Below are 16,481 nucleotides of genomic sequence, written 5' to 3'. Positions count from 1 at the left end.
AAATAAAGTATACATGACATTTCCCCACCTGACCTGGCATTTTTTTTCTTTAACTTACATCTTAATTTTCTAATCTAAACGCCTTTTTTTCAGAAGAGGAGTTCCTAAGGGAGTGGCCATTATTGCACCTAGCCCTCAGTACCTTGAGCCAAGACAGAAAAGTCACCTCTATGAGCTTTACAAAACACATTTGAGGAAAGGAATGGAACACTGGATGAGCCAATTTTCAGCCTGCTTTTGTTGTTGGGGTTTTGGTTTTTTGGTTTTGTGGGGTTTTTTCAGACTGTATATGCAATTTATGTTAAATAAATAATGCAAAAATAATTCAAGGAACAGGACCAGAACCTAGAATATCCTCTAGGACTTCCTAAAGCTTTCAGACTTCAAGACCCTAGGACTTTCTAGCATGAACTATACTACAGTGATTTTGTAAAAGTTAGTAATAACTAACATGGAAGCTGGTTTTACTCAAGATACAACATTTCAGTATTAATGGAATAAGGCGGTTATTGCTGAAGTTATTTCATCAATAACTTAGAGACATGCATCTTACATCATACTTCACATATGAATATAAACTTATTGTTACAAAAAACCATCAAGATAACATTCTAAAAGCATTCCATGATACCTAAGTCTTTGTAATTAAAATAGAATAACCTATAAGAAGCTTTTAAATAGGCTTACAGGTATGCATCAGACTTTTTGTATTCCATCAGTTTTCTTTCTAATTCCAGCCTTTTGGCTTCACTGGAAGAAAACAAACAACATACATTAAGATAAAACTGTTTTGCAATTTAAATTCTCAAAATGGAAGAAATAAAGCATTTTACAGAGCACAAACTTTTCAGAGCTGAAAGCACATTTTTGCTAGATTGCTAGTTTTAAAGATTGATCTGCCAGCCAAGCTTATCACCAAAAAAAAAAAACCAAACCACCAAACCTCAAAGCTTCTATTTCTCTTTGTTCCACTGGAACAAGAGCTAGGTTGTTTTAGCGGGAAAAGATGTCTCAACACATACATATCCACGCAAGACCCACCAAAAAAGCCAGAGACTTCTGCCCAGTTTAAGTTGCTGTTTTGAGTCCCTCCTCCTGCAGCCCCAGGAAAGAGTCTAAACCTGGCAGTTCATGAGCTCATCTCTCCCTTTCTTCCCCACTCCAAGTCTCAGAGCAGACCACTTCCAATGCAGGAAGTACTCAGCTGAACTTGTTCAGACAGCTCCCAAGAACTTCTCATAGGCATGTATCAACGCATTAAAATAGATTGCCAAAAAGTCCCAACTCTTCTCTAGCTTACAGACCCAATGTGCTGTCCAAGCATTTTATTTAACAATCGGAACTTAAGAATCAATTACATATTTCACACTTATGCATTAAAGCCAAGTACATCTAGAGATATGCTAGCACTACCTGACAGAACTTACTGAAAAGTAACAGATATAAGTAACCAGCAAAAATATTTATGGTTGTGAAAATGCTATGGGGCCATCTGTATCTGCCAAAAGCAATGCAAGGGTATAGGCCCATTGGGACGATCAGACTGCTTAAGAACATACTCCATACCTCAACAACAATCTATTTCAAAGAAAATCTATTTTCAGGAAGAAAAAAAGAGTAAAGCTGATATTATTTAATAATTAAAAATTGCATCTGAAGATAAGCAACCATGCCATGAACAAAAAAAAAAATTGATAAGACAGAGGCTTCCAATAGATTCACATTACAAACCCTGCAACAATCAAAGCAAGTACCCCAAGTTGCTTATTAAAAAATAACCTCAGATTCTTACTAGCCAGGAAGGCTGTACGTGTGCAAGTGGTATGTACAGATACATGAGACTGCATGCACCCATATGGCCAGGCATGCTTATCTATGGATTTGGGCACTCCCCTACAAATGTGTCTGTGTCATAGACACACACACATTTGTCTCCTCCCAGTCGCCCTGCACAGAGGAAAGCAAGGAAAAAAAATCCTTTCTGCTTCTTAGCCTGAGAGATCAAGGCATCCATTTTACTCATCTGATCCTGCCACTGTCTGGAACAAGATTAGGTTTTCATGTCATGTATGCAATTTAAAAGCCACGCTTCATCTGGGATCTCATCCTTTCAATTTCCTTTTACATGATGGACAGCTAAGCAAAAGCAGATTTCAAGATCTTGTTTTTACACTTCTAGAAGTAATTTTCATGACTCAATGAAGAACACTGATATCCTGATGGATGTAAAAGCTGATGGATGCGAACAGCCATTGGCTCCAATCCTATTTCTCATTCTCCGATACCACAGGTAGCACATCACGTTCCTTAGCTCCTGAAAGAACGTTTCCTTTCTACCAGTGTGGTTTTTCAGTATACCATTCATTAGTCTGTGCTACAGCTATTAAGACAGCACATGAATATGTAACTAAGGTCTTCTCAAGGCAAGACAAAGCAGTATAAAAACACCAGGTAAGAGCCTCTCAGCATTTGAGTATCATCATTATGGATGCCTAAAATGGGTACTGCACAGCTTGTGGTGGTTTGCAACACAGCTCTGTCCAAGCACTGAATTAGAGGCACTCAGGACTTTACTCATAGGTTTGGTTGCCCAGGTCTGGCAAGGTTCCAGCACATTTTCTTTGTGTCAGTGACAGAAGTGAAGCTTGAAGCAGGGCAGGGATCATTCTGGCTACTCCAGTGCACCACCACCTCCTTTTTTACATGAAAAAACAAAGCGCTCTGCCTGAAAATTTTATTTGTTCACACAGTTTTGCATTAGCTTAAAATGGTGCAAACAGTTATCAACTTTGTCTTAAACAGACAAAATTAGCACACTTCAGAACTTTTTAAGGATCCAGGTGGCTCATTTTCAAACAACCCTGAACCTTCAGTCTACAAAGAAAGACTGTTAGTTTGGGATTTGAGAACAGAATTAAATTCCCTGGTCAGCCACAAGCTCTCTTTAATCTCTGGCATTTCACCAGGCATCGATCTGTAGTAATATTTGATCCTTCACCTCCCATTTACACCAGCAGGACTAAGATGCCTCAATATTTTTTGAGATACTGGGCCTTAGACTCTTTGTGCTTCAGTTCCGCATCCATAATGTAGGAATAACAGTACTCCTGTCATGATACCCTGTTGAGATAAGTACATAGAAAATTGCACAACACTTGGGCACAATGCAATCTTCCCATAAAAGTAAGAAAGGTTATTTTTACAGTTCTTTTTCTACACCAATCTGACATTAAATCAACTGTTGAGCACTGAGCTGCATCCACCTTACTAGCCTGGAGCCTGGCCAGAGCCTGCTCAAGCCTTAGCCAACTGCACTGGTCCCCTGGGCAGGTTAGAGGGGGCCTGTTCAGCACCATCTTCTACATACAACCAATACCAGCAGATATTTCCAAAACTAGTAATCCTACCTGGTTTACACTCTCTGTTCAGGACATCTCAGTATTTGTACATGTTCACTGCAAATCGCCCTTAGCATGAAGCATCTGGCCTCACTGGCTGAAAAGTGAAGCTAATTGCAATGTTAGTCACAGTGTTAAGTACAGCACTTAACTATATAATTTATTTACTTCATCACCCACATGGCTCAAACACTGCCTTTCTCACCAACCACCACTTAAGAGTAAGTGCTGAGTAATCACAACATGGTCAGGTCTGTATAAAACACAGAAGGCAAACAAACACTCTGCCTCATTTCACTTATCTTGGATACCTTAAACCTAATTCTCTGTAATTTTGCACACAACAGATACCACTGACTTGTGTACAGAGACCTATGCATGGAGTAATTTCTATAGTTAGATTAGACAAAGTACCAGCATCAGGAAATAAGATGTGGCCAATAAAGTCTAACATGTAATTTAAGGTGGAGTTATGCAGTTTTTTGCCCAAGTCTCAAGGCAGTCCATGTTGACTGTTTATCAGAAGCTTAATATCTGGTGGCTAATTTCTCAAGCACTTCAGACTTCAAGTATTTAAAGAATACATATGAGAACAGTTGGAAAAGAAATATTCATGAAAACTCCCTTCTAGTTCACCAAGGGTCAGGTGGAGGACATAACCAAGCAGCAGCTTCCTCCACCATATTCAAGCTCTTGCACATACAGCCTCTACGCAGTGGCTCATTGTCTGCTTAAGCACAACTGCAAGCTGAAAACACGACTGCAGTCAGGAGTGAAACAGCTGTCTGGTACTTCAGGTCTTGGAACAGGCGACTTGAAATCAGATCAGTGCAGGAGTCCAAAGGAGGACTTAAAAAGCCAAAATGCTCCAATGATTTAACAAAAGGTTTTATATTTAACACTTTAAAAAGTTGTTTGGATAAAAGGTATCACTTTGAGAAATTCTGAAGAGGCATCTGCCTCTGCAGTACCATTCCCAGAGGCAACGGCAGCATACAACTTGCAGTCTGGCATAAAAATTACTCTGTGTTTGTCATCATCACCAAGTACATCTTTTATTTTAAAGTACATACAACAGAAGCATGCCCGGCAGAATAGGTTTGTTTATTATCACAAGACCTGTTAAGCTGGAAGCAAAGGAAGCACAGCTTATGCTATCTGTCTGCCTGTAACTCCTCTTCTGAACTCCTGCTGAATCTTTTGGTGCAACTGAATTAGACAGAGGAGCTGGTGTCTGAAGTGTACTACATTCCCAGAGGAGCTGAAGAGGGGTAGTCCATTTGCGCACTGTAAGCTCAGCCCTAGCTCAAACACCAGAGAAGCTACAAGAGGTGACCATACTTCACGCAGACCGGGCTCTCGGGAAGCACAAGCCATCTCTACTTCTAATATGAGGAATATCTGCACACAAAGACACAGTTTAAAGCAGCATGCAGTCTAGAACACTCAGATTTTAATCTGCCCTCTCCCTTCATTTTCTAATGCTGCAATTTAGATAAAGTGTCTTCCCTATCTAGGGCCCACATCTTTAACAATTTCTATACAATAAAGGTATACTCTGTATATTCTTATCCAGTCTTTTAAACAGCAAATTGTTCCTGTTTTGTTCACCAGTGGACTTCCAGACCAGAACAGGATATTAGCAAAGATATTCACAGCATTTTTGTCAAAGCAGTATCTAAATGCAAGTGTAGATTCCCACAGCCGTGGTGTTATTATTTCTGCCAAGACTGTATGTTTGAGATACTAGCATGAGACCCAGAAATCAAAGTCTTCTGTATTAGACAGAAAACAGGTACTGCTTAAAAAGCAGCTTCATAACAGTATACCACAAATGATCTCGAGAGACTTCCTCTGGCCAGCAAAAAAAAGTGCTAATTGACACCAATTACTGTGGTTATTGCAGTGAGTAACAGGCTATGAGCATCACTAATTGCACACAGCTTCAGAGGAACTGACCAGTGATTGAGATCCCTCAGGCCAAAGCCCCTTCAGAAAGCTTGCATCACCACATACACTTGCTTTTTTCCTTAAGTCAGGTTCCCCTGAAGCACCCATAAGTTGAAACACCTAAAATAACTTTTTGTAAAGATTAAAAAGATACTTGTTGGTGAAACATCTGTATGTGTCCATTCATCAACTAGCTAGCTCTGAAATAATCAGCATCTATGTTGTTTGCTTAAAGTAACAAGCAATTTTGTAACTATTGCCGGAAGTGTTTCAGGAGAACTTCTCAGAGAAGCAGTAACAGGTCTACAGTGCTTTCACAAGTCACTCAATGTGCTAACAATGCCATACGCACAATGAGTGCACACATCGAAATCAGATGTCACCGATAACTGAGATTCAAATATTCCCCCACCCCCAATATATAATCAGCCGAAAGTAGATGATAAAGCAGAAGGAGGTGACAGAAGTGCCCTCTCCGACAAACTGGACTATTTGCCCCTGCCCCGCAGAAAGCCCCCGGGTGTAAACGTCCCAAAGGCACCTCATGAACCCCACTGCATTCTTCCCGGAGCGCAGCACTGCCCCGCTCCCGGGAAGGCGGGAATCCGCTTTCCCCGCCGCGGCTGCCGGCACCCGCATCCCCCCTCGGGGCGGAGACCCAGAGGCCGCCTTCCGGGGCGGCCGGCGGCCTGACCCCTCGGCAGAGCGGTACCTCGGGGCGCACCGGGCCGCCAGCCGCCACGGCAGAGGCGCCGGGGCGGGGGAGATGCTGACAGGAAAGCCCGCGCGTGCCGCCCGCCCCTCACCCCCCCTCAGGGCCCCTCCTGGGGGGAGGGGAGCGGGGGGCGAGGCCCACCGGAGGCCCGCAGGGGCCTGTCCCGACGCGGCCGCTCCCGTGGAGCGGGGCCCAGCGGAGGGGCGTGCGGTCTCCTCACCTGTCGCGGAGGCGGCGCAGGAGGCTGCCGAGCCACTGGCAGCGGCCCGGGGGGGAGCCCGGAGCCACCGGCCGGGGCCCGCTCATGCCGCCCTGTTTACTTCGGTGGCCAAAGCGACGGCTCCCGCCGTGCACCGCGCCGGCCCCGCCCCGGAAGCCCCGCCCCTGCGTTGCCATGGGGACGGGGCGGGGTGGGGCGGGTGTTCTGGCATCCTGAGGCGTCCGGGTTCCCGCCCCGCGGGACGGCCCCGGCCTGCGTGTGGGCACTTAGAGATGCCAGGCATCTCGGGCTGAGATTTGAAGCATTTATTCCTAAATTATTACTTCGTCTGTTAATACAATAGGATGAAATCTGTTAATTTAGGTATTACTACAGCAGTTAAAGTGGCTGTGGTGCCCAGTCAAGTCTCCAGACGAGTGTTGAGAGCTGGGCCCCAGTCTGTGGGATAACCTGGGACGAGGCAGTATCACAGAATCACAGAATCATCAAGGTTGGAAAAGACCTTGAAGATCATGCAGTCCAACCATTAACCTCACACTGACCGTTCCCAGCTACACCAGATCCCTCAGCACTATGTCAACCCGACTCTTAACACCTCCAGGGATGGGGACTCCACCACCTCCCTGGGCAGCCCATTCCAAGGCCTAACAACCCATTCTGTAAAGAAATGCTTCCTAATATCCAGTCTAAACCTTCCCTGGCGCAACTTGAGGCCATTCCCTCTTGTCCTATTGCTTGTTACTTTGTTAAAGAGACTCAAAGTAAATGCTGTGTCTCTGGAAAAGGGGGGAAATAGGGACTTTGCAAGGCGCTAGGACATTAATTACAAAAATAATTGGGAGCTTCTGAACAGTTACAGTAGCAGCCCCCCCTCCTCCCCCCCTTGGTTTTACTGAGTTCATTGTACACTATGTTTTTCAGGAAAAAAGCTAATCAGAAAATGCAAATGGCCTCTTTCCATTTGCATAGAAATCAAGCATCTCAATAAAATTTCCGATTCCTCCTCCTCTGAATCGTCACTTTGTCTAGCTGGCAGGAGTTGTTGATGTCCTCTCACCAAAATCCATCGGTTGGTGGGAAAAGCCACACCACCTTGAATGAGCACTGGATCAGCCCTAACAAACCCTGCATTTACATCTCCAGCTGGAAAATGAAGTGGAAAAGAAAACTACATTTTTTCCCATTTTCAGATAAAAATTTAGATCCCTTTGAAAGGAAGTTGCCAAATTAGAGCTTAGATTCCAGGGCCCCAATAAAAGAAAGTTCAAATACCGCGAGAGTATTTGAATTTAAGGAGAAGAAATGCTACATCAATAGACAAAATTGCGGATAGCTATGAAATGCTTAAGCATAATTAGAACAGCAATCAGTACACAATTAGTATGAGATCATCATCATAATTACCCTTCATTAGAACTTCTGTCTGACAACAGCCACATGAAAGCATCAGCTGTAGTTGCGAGGTAGTAGCTGCACGGCTGAGGACACAGCTCAAGCCACACACCAGCGCCGGGGGGTTCAAGAGGCTCAAGAGCATCCGGACGAGCGTCATGCGGGTCAAGGTTCCTCTGCCAGGGTTCAGTGTCATGTGACAGTATTCCTAGTGTTTTTCGACATCTTCAGCCTCCAACTCGAATAAACCAAATTTAAAATGTAAAGCAAAAAGCTTTGCTGAATTGTTGTAGCTGTACTTAAGAGCCCCCAAATTAGCTTCTGTCACTTGAATAACCATAGCTGCTGTCTGGCTTAACCTTTGCATCCGCTATAAATAAATGGCTCAATAAGATATGGATGGCTTTAGCTCATTTTAGAGCTTACCTACTCAAGAAAACACATAGGCAAAGGATTTGCAGATTTGGGAGCCTTTTATTATTGAACTCACATAAAACATGCTTACAATAAAAGATGTACTGTTCTTTCTCCCTCTTCTGTTTATTGGAAGCAAACACATGTTATGAAGACCTCAATCACAGTGCGAGTTCACATCTTCACGAGAACCAACAGGTGAAATCTGGGTCTGAGCTTGCCTAACTTTCCAAAGTTGGGCATTTTTTCCCCAGATCCTGACTTTGCAACCCAGGTCCACCACAGCTTGCTCTTTCCTTTAAAAATATGTGGGGAAAAAATGGAGCTTTGGCATCTCAGCTGCAGACATGATCCCCCTGCCCTCCTTGAGAGTTACTTGTAGTACTAAGACTTCTCCAGAGCCTTTGTATCAGCATGATGTTCCTGCTCAGTCATGGGGGCAGATAAAATGGAAATAAAAGGGTTTTCATGGTTGCTTCATAGTTAAATTGCTTTTTTTTCCCTCAGAAGGTCCCTCATAACAGCTCTCATTGTTAATATCTACATCAAAATAAATAGTCTACCCTTTGACTCCGAGGTGAGACGCTGAAAACTTGTTATTTCAGAATGTCAGCCATGAAACGCGCTCTGTCAGGCTGACACATACTTTGAATGCATCGCTGATTGTCAGTGCAGAAAACTGTGAGAGGCTATATGGCGTTTGAACAAGAAAACACTTTCATATACTACAAATTTGTTATTTTTCAAAACAGGCAAAGAATCTGGCTTTCTTAAGCCTGTACCAGTGACATACCAGGTTTGGTTCTGGAAGACTAAACTGCTTTTGAAAATATTTGTGCTTGCTAAAATAATATCAAAACTTTCAAACACTTCTAGCGCTATCTAAAATTGTGAGCAGACATTGTATGTACATACTGGAAAACGTTATTCCCAAACCAAGATTTCCAGGTTTCAGCTGAAAGGGGTTGATCTCTACCTGGGGTAATTGGGGCGCGGCGGGGGACACGGGGGTGTAATGCTAATGGGGACGGTGCTAACCTGACCTCACCAGTTCCAGCACTGTGGGCAGCACAAAGGAGAAGAAAAAAAGTAGAAGGAAAGCCAAAGTAGAAGAAAGAAAAGCAGACAGGGTTAAACACACTGATGTTTTATTAAAAAAAAAAAAAAGGAAATATGGTGCCTTAGCCTGGGTCACCCCAGTATGTTACCCACTTTGTTCCTCTCACCCTTCTACTCCTTGTCTTGGTGCAGGGCGTGTGCTCCCCTCTGTGGCACAGATCTCCCGTGCTGACACTGAAGGACTCATAATTGACTCAAGAATAATCTTATTGCTCACATCCCTGTTAACTAACATCAGTACCCCATCCCTGAAAGCCTACAAAGAGGAGTGTTTTGTTTGTGTTCTCCCTTCAGTACTTAACACTTCGTTTAGATTGTATTAATTTAATTTTAGTGTAATCTGATAAGAGCTGTAACATTGTCAAAGAAATCTGTCTCCTTCTGTCTTATTAAATACACTTTGAATGATATGATTTTTTTTCCCCAATAGCTTGCAAACGAAAGTATCTCTTGATTCAAATGCAGGGATTGATGTGCACTAATCTTAACAGATTTACACACTTTTTCTTAATTTAGGGAGGAAACCATGTGTGCTTTCAGCATCCTGTTTTCCTCTGGAGGTGTAACAGTATCCCGGAAGGTGCAGGATTTGCCTCATTGTGATGAGCCTCTGGCCGCAGGGTGCTCACCTGCAGGAGAAAAAATGGACAGGAGAAAGAGAAGAAAGTGAAAAAGAATATATCTTTGTAGGGGAAAAAAAAAGGGGGTAAGGGACTGACAACACATGCCTCCAGAGACAGCCTGTGTTGCTCTCTCCCAGCGAAAGGCTGGGGGCCCAGGTGTCACTCCATGTCCCCACACTTAAGGGCACCATGGGGCTGGGCCCAGCAGCACATCGGTGATGGTTCACAGGGCCGCTTCCCTGCTGCCAGAGCCTGGGGGATTCTGCGGCGCTGCACAAGGGGCTGCTCCAGCCTGAGGCTACGTCCACTTGGTCCCAGAAAGATGGGAAAATCTTTATATAAAGCAGAAATTGTTAGTGTCCTTGTGTAGGGTGTCCTGGGACAAAGACACCCCACACACACTGCTGCCATAACAGTAACGGTGAGCTTTCACAGATTAAGGGCCCTCTCTGATTTTAGCTGAGTTTCACAATGTGAGAAATACAAATATTGCTTGACAACATCTGGATTAGAATAAACCAAATCACGACTTCAAAAGCATTAAAGAGAAATTATTGATTAAAACCAAAAGGGGTGACTAGCTGCAAGCTCTGATGTATGCAGCAGGCACATGGATGAGATCTATGAGAGAGTCTGAACATTTCACTGCCACCATTTTGCTGTTTCTGCCAAAACACAGCAGCTAGGGTTTGTGTGTGGTTTCTCTGGAAAGGGATTTGCAGAAGCACAGGCTGTGATGTACTGAAAAGGTTTTTCCTCTCTGTGCTTATTTGACTTCTGAGAGTGACTGTACACTTAGCTTGCCCACGAGTCACGACAGAACGGAATACATTTTCTTTTCTTTTTTTTTTTTTTCTTTTCAATTAGATTCATAATACATGCCCTGGTAGCTATGCAAAAGACATACCAAAAATTTACATAATGCCCATATAAGTCTTTTTGTTAATGAATCAAGTCCCAAATGAAGAGCACTAATAATACATTAGTTATCAAAGAGCAAATAACACCAGTGAGCATATCTCAGCAGAGCAGTTGTGTGGATCCATTTCTGACTGCCAGTGTCAATGCATGGAAACGGTAATTAACATGTTGAATTTAATGTTTAAATTTTAATAAATTTAAATGTAATAAAATGCTTTTATTAAATGTTACAGTTCCTTGAAACCTATTATTACTCGTTTCTGATGCATAAGTAGAATATACATTGTCTTACTGAAGAAGGCATTTTTTGTTGTAGACAGGACAGGTAAAATGAGTTCCTCCAGCAAGAACTTGTTAACACAGAAGCCAAAGATAATGGCTGATTAAATAAAAAACTTAAGAAAAAGACTACAGCATTTAAAACTATATAATGTTTATTAAGAATGTAAGGGCCTTATCCAAAGCTTATTGACATAATTGAAAAGTCTCTAGTAATGTCATTGTCAATGAATTTTGAATTAATCCTGGAGAATTTAGATACAAGCACATGCCATTGTTTACGGCTTCATGTTGTTAATGAGCCACAGAAATGCTGCAGCACGGGGAGGGGACCAGTTTAGAGACCGTTTGCCGGGAAGTATCCCTCCTCTCCTGCCATCTCAAAGTGTTTTCTGAGTCTCCTATGTGGCATATGAGGCTCCAAGACCAGAAGGGATCAGGTATGACCTGACTCAGGCTTTTCCAAGGCCAAGGATCTGGAGAGGTTGTCTGGGAGTTTTCGGGTCTCTCTGTTTTCCCAATAATTCAAGGTCACTTCTGTTTCTGAGATGTAGACACAAGGAATTAACCAGTCTTCATTTAAGTGTCTGCTGTTGTCTGAAGAGGAAAGAGGAGATTGACCGTGTTGAGTTTCCCCATCCCTGGAGAAATGAGAACTGAATTTAGGTTTTCTGAAATGTGAGACAAGAGGCTGAATTTGAACGAGACCACTCACGACAGACTGTCAAAAGGCAATATTCCTGTCTTCTCTGGAATTATCTATGCCTTACGCTCTGGAGCGCCCCACACAACCACTGCTGTCATTTCTGTTGCTCAATCTGAAACAGTTCTGATGTATTTCTGTGCAGGAAATACTATTTTGGATCATTATGGAATGTCTCTTTCAGGCCTGCAGTAACCAAAAAGAAAGCAGAAGATGGCTCACAAACACATAGCCAAAATCAATCCCACAGCTGCCTGCGTGGGTCCCACAGAAGGGAGCACTACTCCACTGTGCAAGCTCGACTCAACACACTGTGGCTCAGTGCGAGGCAGAGCCTGCCGCACATCGCAAACCACAACCACGCAGAGTTCAACTTTGTCACAAATTGCAGGATGGAGAACATACATCACAGGGCTCAAATCTGCCTCTGTCAAACTCTTCAGACAAAGGAACGATGCTGTGTGCCTGAATGCCTGCTCTGCACCTGCAGCATGCAGCTGTATGTTTGTGATGCTGCAGTGAACCTACAAAGCAGAGATTTTACACCCCAACATTTTCCTAGCCACAAAAGTGTCCTACCTTGCCGTCAACATGCGGTCCTTTGCACCAAGTCAGGATCATGCCATGGTTTTGCCAGGATCCTCTTTCTGGACAGCAGCTTCATGGCCACATTATTCCCAGCTCCCCATCCACCATCCATTCCCCATCTCCAATGAGCGAGGCAGGCAGCACAATCACAGGTTGGTCAGTCAACTCCATATTTCTTGATCTTGGCACTTGCTGCTGCTGCTGTTTGAAGGACAGAGATTTATCAGGCTCTTTCATTAGTATTTCAACAAATGAGTGGAGTAATCTCTGAATGAAATAGTGAAAAAGTTTTTCTTCTACAAGTCATGAAAAATTAAAGGGAAAATATAAAATAACTGGGAAGTTCTTTTAACTGAATTAGATAATGTTTCCTTTTTAGCACCACATTTTATACCAATCTATTTTGAAGAATTGCTTTCTGTGTTGACAGGGACAAGGCATTTAGACAAGGTAAAAAGCCTAGAAGATCCAAAACCCCAGACTCAAAGAGAGAGCGTCTGGCCTATTGTCTGTTTTGATTAATGAAGCCTTTTGCATAGTGAGATAATATGATGTTTACTGAGCAGGGAATGCTGCTGTGCAGCAGAAATATCAGAAGTATGAATAATATTCAATATGATAACGACATCAATAAGCTAATCTATGTATTACTTGATTCTGCTTAAAAATGCCTCAAATGATATTTGTTTATTTCGTAATTGTCAGCCACTTTGATGCACTTGTCGTCAGGTTCAACAAGTGCTCCAAGCTACAAGGGTTTGAAACAAAAGGAAGCACTTGGGCGAGCCTTGCAGTTTAGTGCTGTTTGGGGCAAGGGAAATGAGATCCGAGGGCTGTGCCTCACCGACGACGGCACGGGTAGCGGGATGCTGCTCTTTAGACAGTGACAGAGACTCTCTTGAGAATCGCTCACTACCCTACACCGAAATATTTAAACCCTGTTAAAGATGTTTGTATTTCAACACCAACATGAACACTTGCAAGTCAAAACAAAAAGCAAGCAAATCAACAAAACGGCAGCATCAGCATATGTGGAAAATAAATGTGTTCCCTAGAGCTAGAATTATGTGTAAACCTGAACTGATTTCTAGTCACTGTTTGGTTGCTGTCTCCATTTTATTTTTACTTCTGCCTGAGGTTTGGAGCTGAATGTCTGGACCCTATGAAGCACTGGAGAAGCTGGTTTGCTTTTCAGCAGAGCCAGGCCAAATTTCACGTGGGGTAATAACTAAATGCTGCTTCTCTGAATTCTCTGTTTCTTTGAAATCCAGTTTCAAGTGAACACGGTATTTTTCACTTCCTGTCCCAAACCACCACGGTGTTTTTCTGTGATTTATTAAGCATGTTCCCCTCTGTCCTTTGCAGAAGATTGTTCTGATGATGAATGAAAGGATCCATACGTATAAGCCATTCATTCATTTGAAAAGCAGGAGAACAAGCTTAAGACTATTAAATTAATTAAACTGTGTCTGCTCAGCATTGCTGGGATGTGCCCTCTGAACTCCATTTAGTATATGCAACAGTAAACAATCGTGGCAAACATAAATAGGAACGTGAAGCAGAAGCTGGCAAAAAGGCTTGAGGAGAGATGGAAAAATATTCCAATAGGACATTTAGACAGTGCTCAAAAATTTGTTTCGGATCTACTTTTGAGGAAATCCTCCTGTCGGTGGGACAAGCAGGTGGAATCTGTGGACAGAAAAGGTCTGGGCTGATTTACAGGTCCAAAACATTTTGACTGTTTGCTGACACACGTACCGTACACGGCCTCTTCGAGCGCAGGATGGTGGCCAGAGGGTGCCCTGTTTCCCTCAGGAGAGGACCAGACCCTGGGGGGGACTTAAGCATCTGACCGTGCCCCAGGCAGCGGCCTCCGGCTGCCCCCCCAGTGTCCCCCACCCCCAGCAGTGCCAGCCTGCAGCAACCTCGGCTCTTACACACCGAAAGGCGAGTTCTTGTCCCCCCGGAGCAACACAGACAATTGCAACCATCCAGTCAACTTTTAAAGGATTGCTCAATTAAAACGCTCCGCTCGCAATTTTTTTTTTTTTTTTTTAAATGCAGAAGTGCATTTATTTGCTGTGCTCCGAGGTGCCCGGGGACGCGCTGCCAGCCTGCCCGGCGCTGGCGTGGACGCCCGACCCTTCCCTTCATCGCAATTATGCAGCAATTAGCCGAATGCCAGGGCGAAATCTGGGCTCGCCGCTCTGCTCCGGGAGCCGGGGCCACACCGGGCCCCCCGGCCGCTAGCCTGGGCTTAAAAAAGAAAAGGGAAAAAAAAAAAAAAAAAAAAAAAAAAAGCAAGCAACCCAACGGCCCCCCCTCCCCCCAGCTCCACGCAAGCAACCGAAGGACAATCCCCTCCACCCGAAACGCGACGTGGGGGAAAGCACCGGTATGAATTTTCGGAAGGTGCTGCAAAACTCCCGTTCGCCCCTTGGCTCCCAGGGTACAGCCCATCGCTGCTGCTGCAGGGCGGGTGACGGGGCAGACGGCGAGCCGGGCTCCCCGGGATGCCTCCGGAGCGGGCCCGGCGCTGCCCCGGGAGCCCCGGCCCGGGAGCCCCGGCCCGGGCAGCGCGGCCGCCGCGGCGGGAGCGGAGCAAGGTAGGTTCTGCTCGCTTTGCCTCTTCCTCCTGCTTACCGCCTTCGTTTCTCTTTTTTCTTCCCCCGTCGTTTCCCTCGAGTGATTTAATTCTGATGATTTTATAATTTCGCGGCGCGGGCACGTAACGGACAGCGAAAGGGACGCTCGGTCCCGTTCAAAAAAATCAGGGTATTTCACAAAATCCGGCCGCGGTGGCGTTCTAGGGGAGCGCTGCCAAACGCTGCACCTATTCGGGCTAATCCCTGCTGCTTTTCCAGCGTCTCCGGGTGACTGGGACCAACAATAATCATCAGTAACTGAAGGCAGCGGCTTTGCGCGACCCCAGGGCTGGCCGTGTGCTGCGGGGCTTGAAACTCGGGTGGGTGCGAGAGCAGCGGGGGGGCAGAGCGCCCCGAAAGCTGCTCCGGTGTGGGGGGACGGGACGGGACACAACGCCCGACAGACTGGGCTTTCGGGGGGAAACGATGCGTTTGGTAACCTGCTGCCCCGCTCCGAGAAGGGACCGGATTCCCTTCCCCAGCCCCATCCAAGGGGCTGCGGCAGCGGCTCTGGCGGGGCGAGGGATCGCGGCCCCTCGGCCCTGCCAGCCCCCCCCGGACCCCCGTTTAACCGCCCTCCTCGAAGCGAACCGGCGGCCGGGCCCTTTCGCGGGGGTCGCAGCCGGGCGAAGGGCAGTTTTTCAATCCGGGAGGTTTCTCCCGCAGAGCCGCCCCGTCGCCCCGCGGCTCCCCCCGCCGCGGGCAGGCTCCTGCCGCGCTCCTTACCTCGGCTCCGGCGCGGCGGCTCCTCCGCAGCCGGCGGAGACGGTGCCAGCCCCAGTCCCGGGCTGCTCCCTCGCAGCCGGCACGGCCAGCAAACCACGGCTCTGCCGAGGCAAGGGGGGGAAAAATATTTAAAAAATTAGGATTTTCCCCCAAATCCCTCCTGCAAAGACCACGGGGTGCTAGGATCGGGGATGCTTCCCCACTTCCCTCCCCGCCGGGGCCGTGCGGGAGCGGCCGGGACCCCACCGGTGCGAGGCGGGAGAGCCCGTCCGCCCTCCCCGTATCGATTTCAGACCGGCGCTGATAGCATTTAGGCCAGGATTGGGGTATAATGGAAATATCATCAGGAGACAATTACCTTTTCAGAGCATTCACTTCTCCTCCCAGACACTGTTATTTGAGAAATAGGATCATTTGATTTCATATTGCACTAAATAACACCCAGCCGTCTCAAATTGCCAGCTTCTTAAAAGCCACCCATTGGAATAAATTGCAGAGCGACTCTTTTGGCTCTGGCTTCTTCGCGCCCCCCCCCCCCCCCCCTCCCCCCCCCCTCCCCTTTCTTCTCCTTTGCAGAACCATATTACGGGAATAAATCGGGAAGAGGGCGGCCCAGGCCCAGTGCTGGAGCTTAAGCGGAGCTCAGCAAAGCGCCGGCTCCCTTCATAGGCGCTTAAACCGCTAAACCCGACCTGCGCGGGTTTTACTCGTGTTTTTCCCCATCCTCCCCACCATTCCACTTTTTTTTTTTTTTTTTTTTTTTTCCTTTTAAAGCAAGATTTTCCGCT

General features: G+C 45.6%; 1 protein-coding gene and 1 long non-coding RNA gene across 15 annotated transcripts in view; both read right to left on the bottom strand.

Moving 5' to 3' along the window:
- KIZ (kizuna centrosomal protein) overlaps window positions 1-6,416 on the bottom strand; it is a 51,198-nt gene extending 44,782 nt beyond the window's left edge. For 9 of the 11 annotated variants that reach the window (XR_012622401.1, XR_012622397.1, XR_012622398.1 and 6 more), the window contains exons 1-2: window positions 6,284-6,416; window positions 688-750 (exon numbers count right to left, since the gene is read on the bottom strand). Coding sequence is in view for 6 of the 11 variants with exons in the window: in XM_074817543.1 (XP_074673644.1) it covers window positions 688-750; window positions 6,284-6,369 (149 nt within the window). In the remaining 5 variants the exon portion in view is untranslated. Of the gene's footprint in view, window positions 1-687; window positions 751-3,407; window positions 3,436-6,283 lie in introns of those variants that run through there. The other 2 variants (XM_074817546.1, XM_074817544.1) reach the window with 2 other exon arrangements.
- Window positions 6,417-8,129: 1,713 nt separating this feature from the next.
- LOC141920574 (uncharacterized) lies at window positions 8,130-16,175 on the bottom strand. 4 transcript variants are annotated; one of them, XR_012622396.1, is made up of 4 exons: window positions 16,052-16,175; window positions 15,694-15,794; window positions 12,314-12,523; window positions 8,130-9,837 (listed from the first exon to the last, which is right to left on the bottom strand). It is a non-coding gene; the product is annotated as an uncharacterized LOC141920574 (long non-coding RNA). The 4 variants fall into 4 exon arrangements; XR_012622395.1 differs by lacking the exon at window positions 8,130-9,837 and adding an exon at window positions 10,925-11,628; XR_012622394.1 differs by lacking the exon at window positions 8,130-9,837 and adding an exon at window positions 10,925-11,672 and having other exon boundaries at window positions 12,319-12,523.
- Window positions 16,176-16,481: the final 306 nt, after the last annotated feature.

Source organism: Strix aluco, chromosome 3, assembly GCF_031877795.1.
Source record: "Strix aluco isolate bStrAlu1 chromosome 3, bStrAlu1.hap1, whole genome shotgun sequence".
NCBI classification, from domain to species: Eukaryota; Metazoa; Chordata; class Aves; order Strigiformes; family Strigidae; genus Strix; species Strix aluco.
The sequence above is the reverse complement of the archived record's forward strand: the minus strand, read 5'-3'. Positions and strand labels throughout refer to the sequence as shown.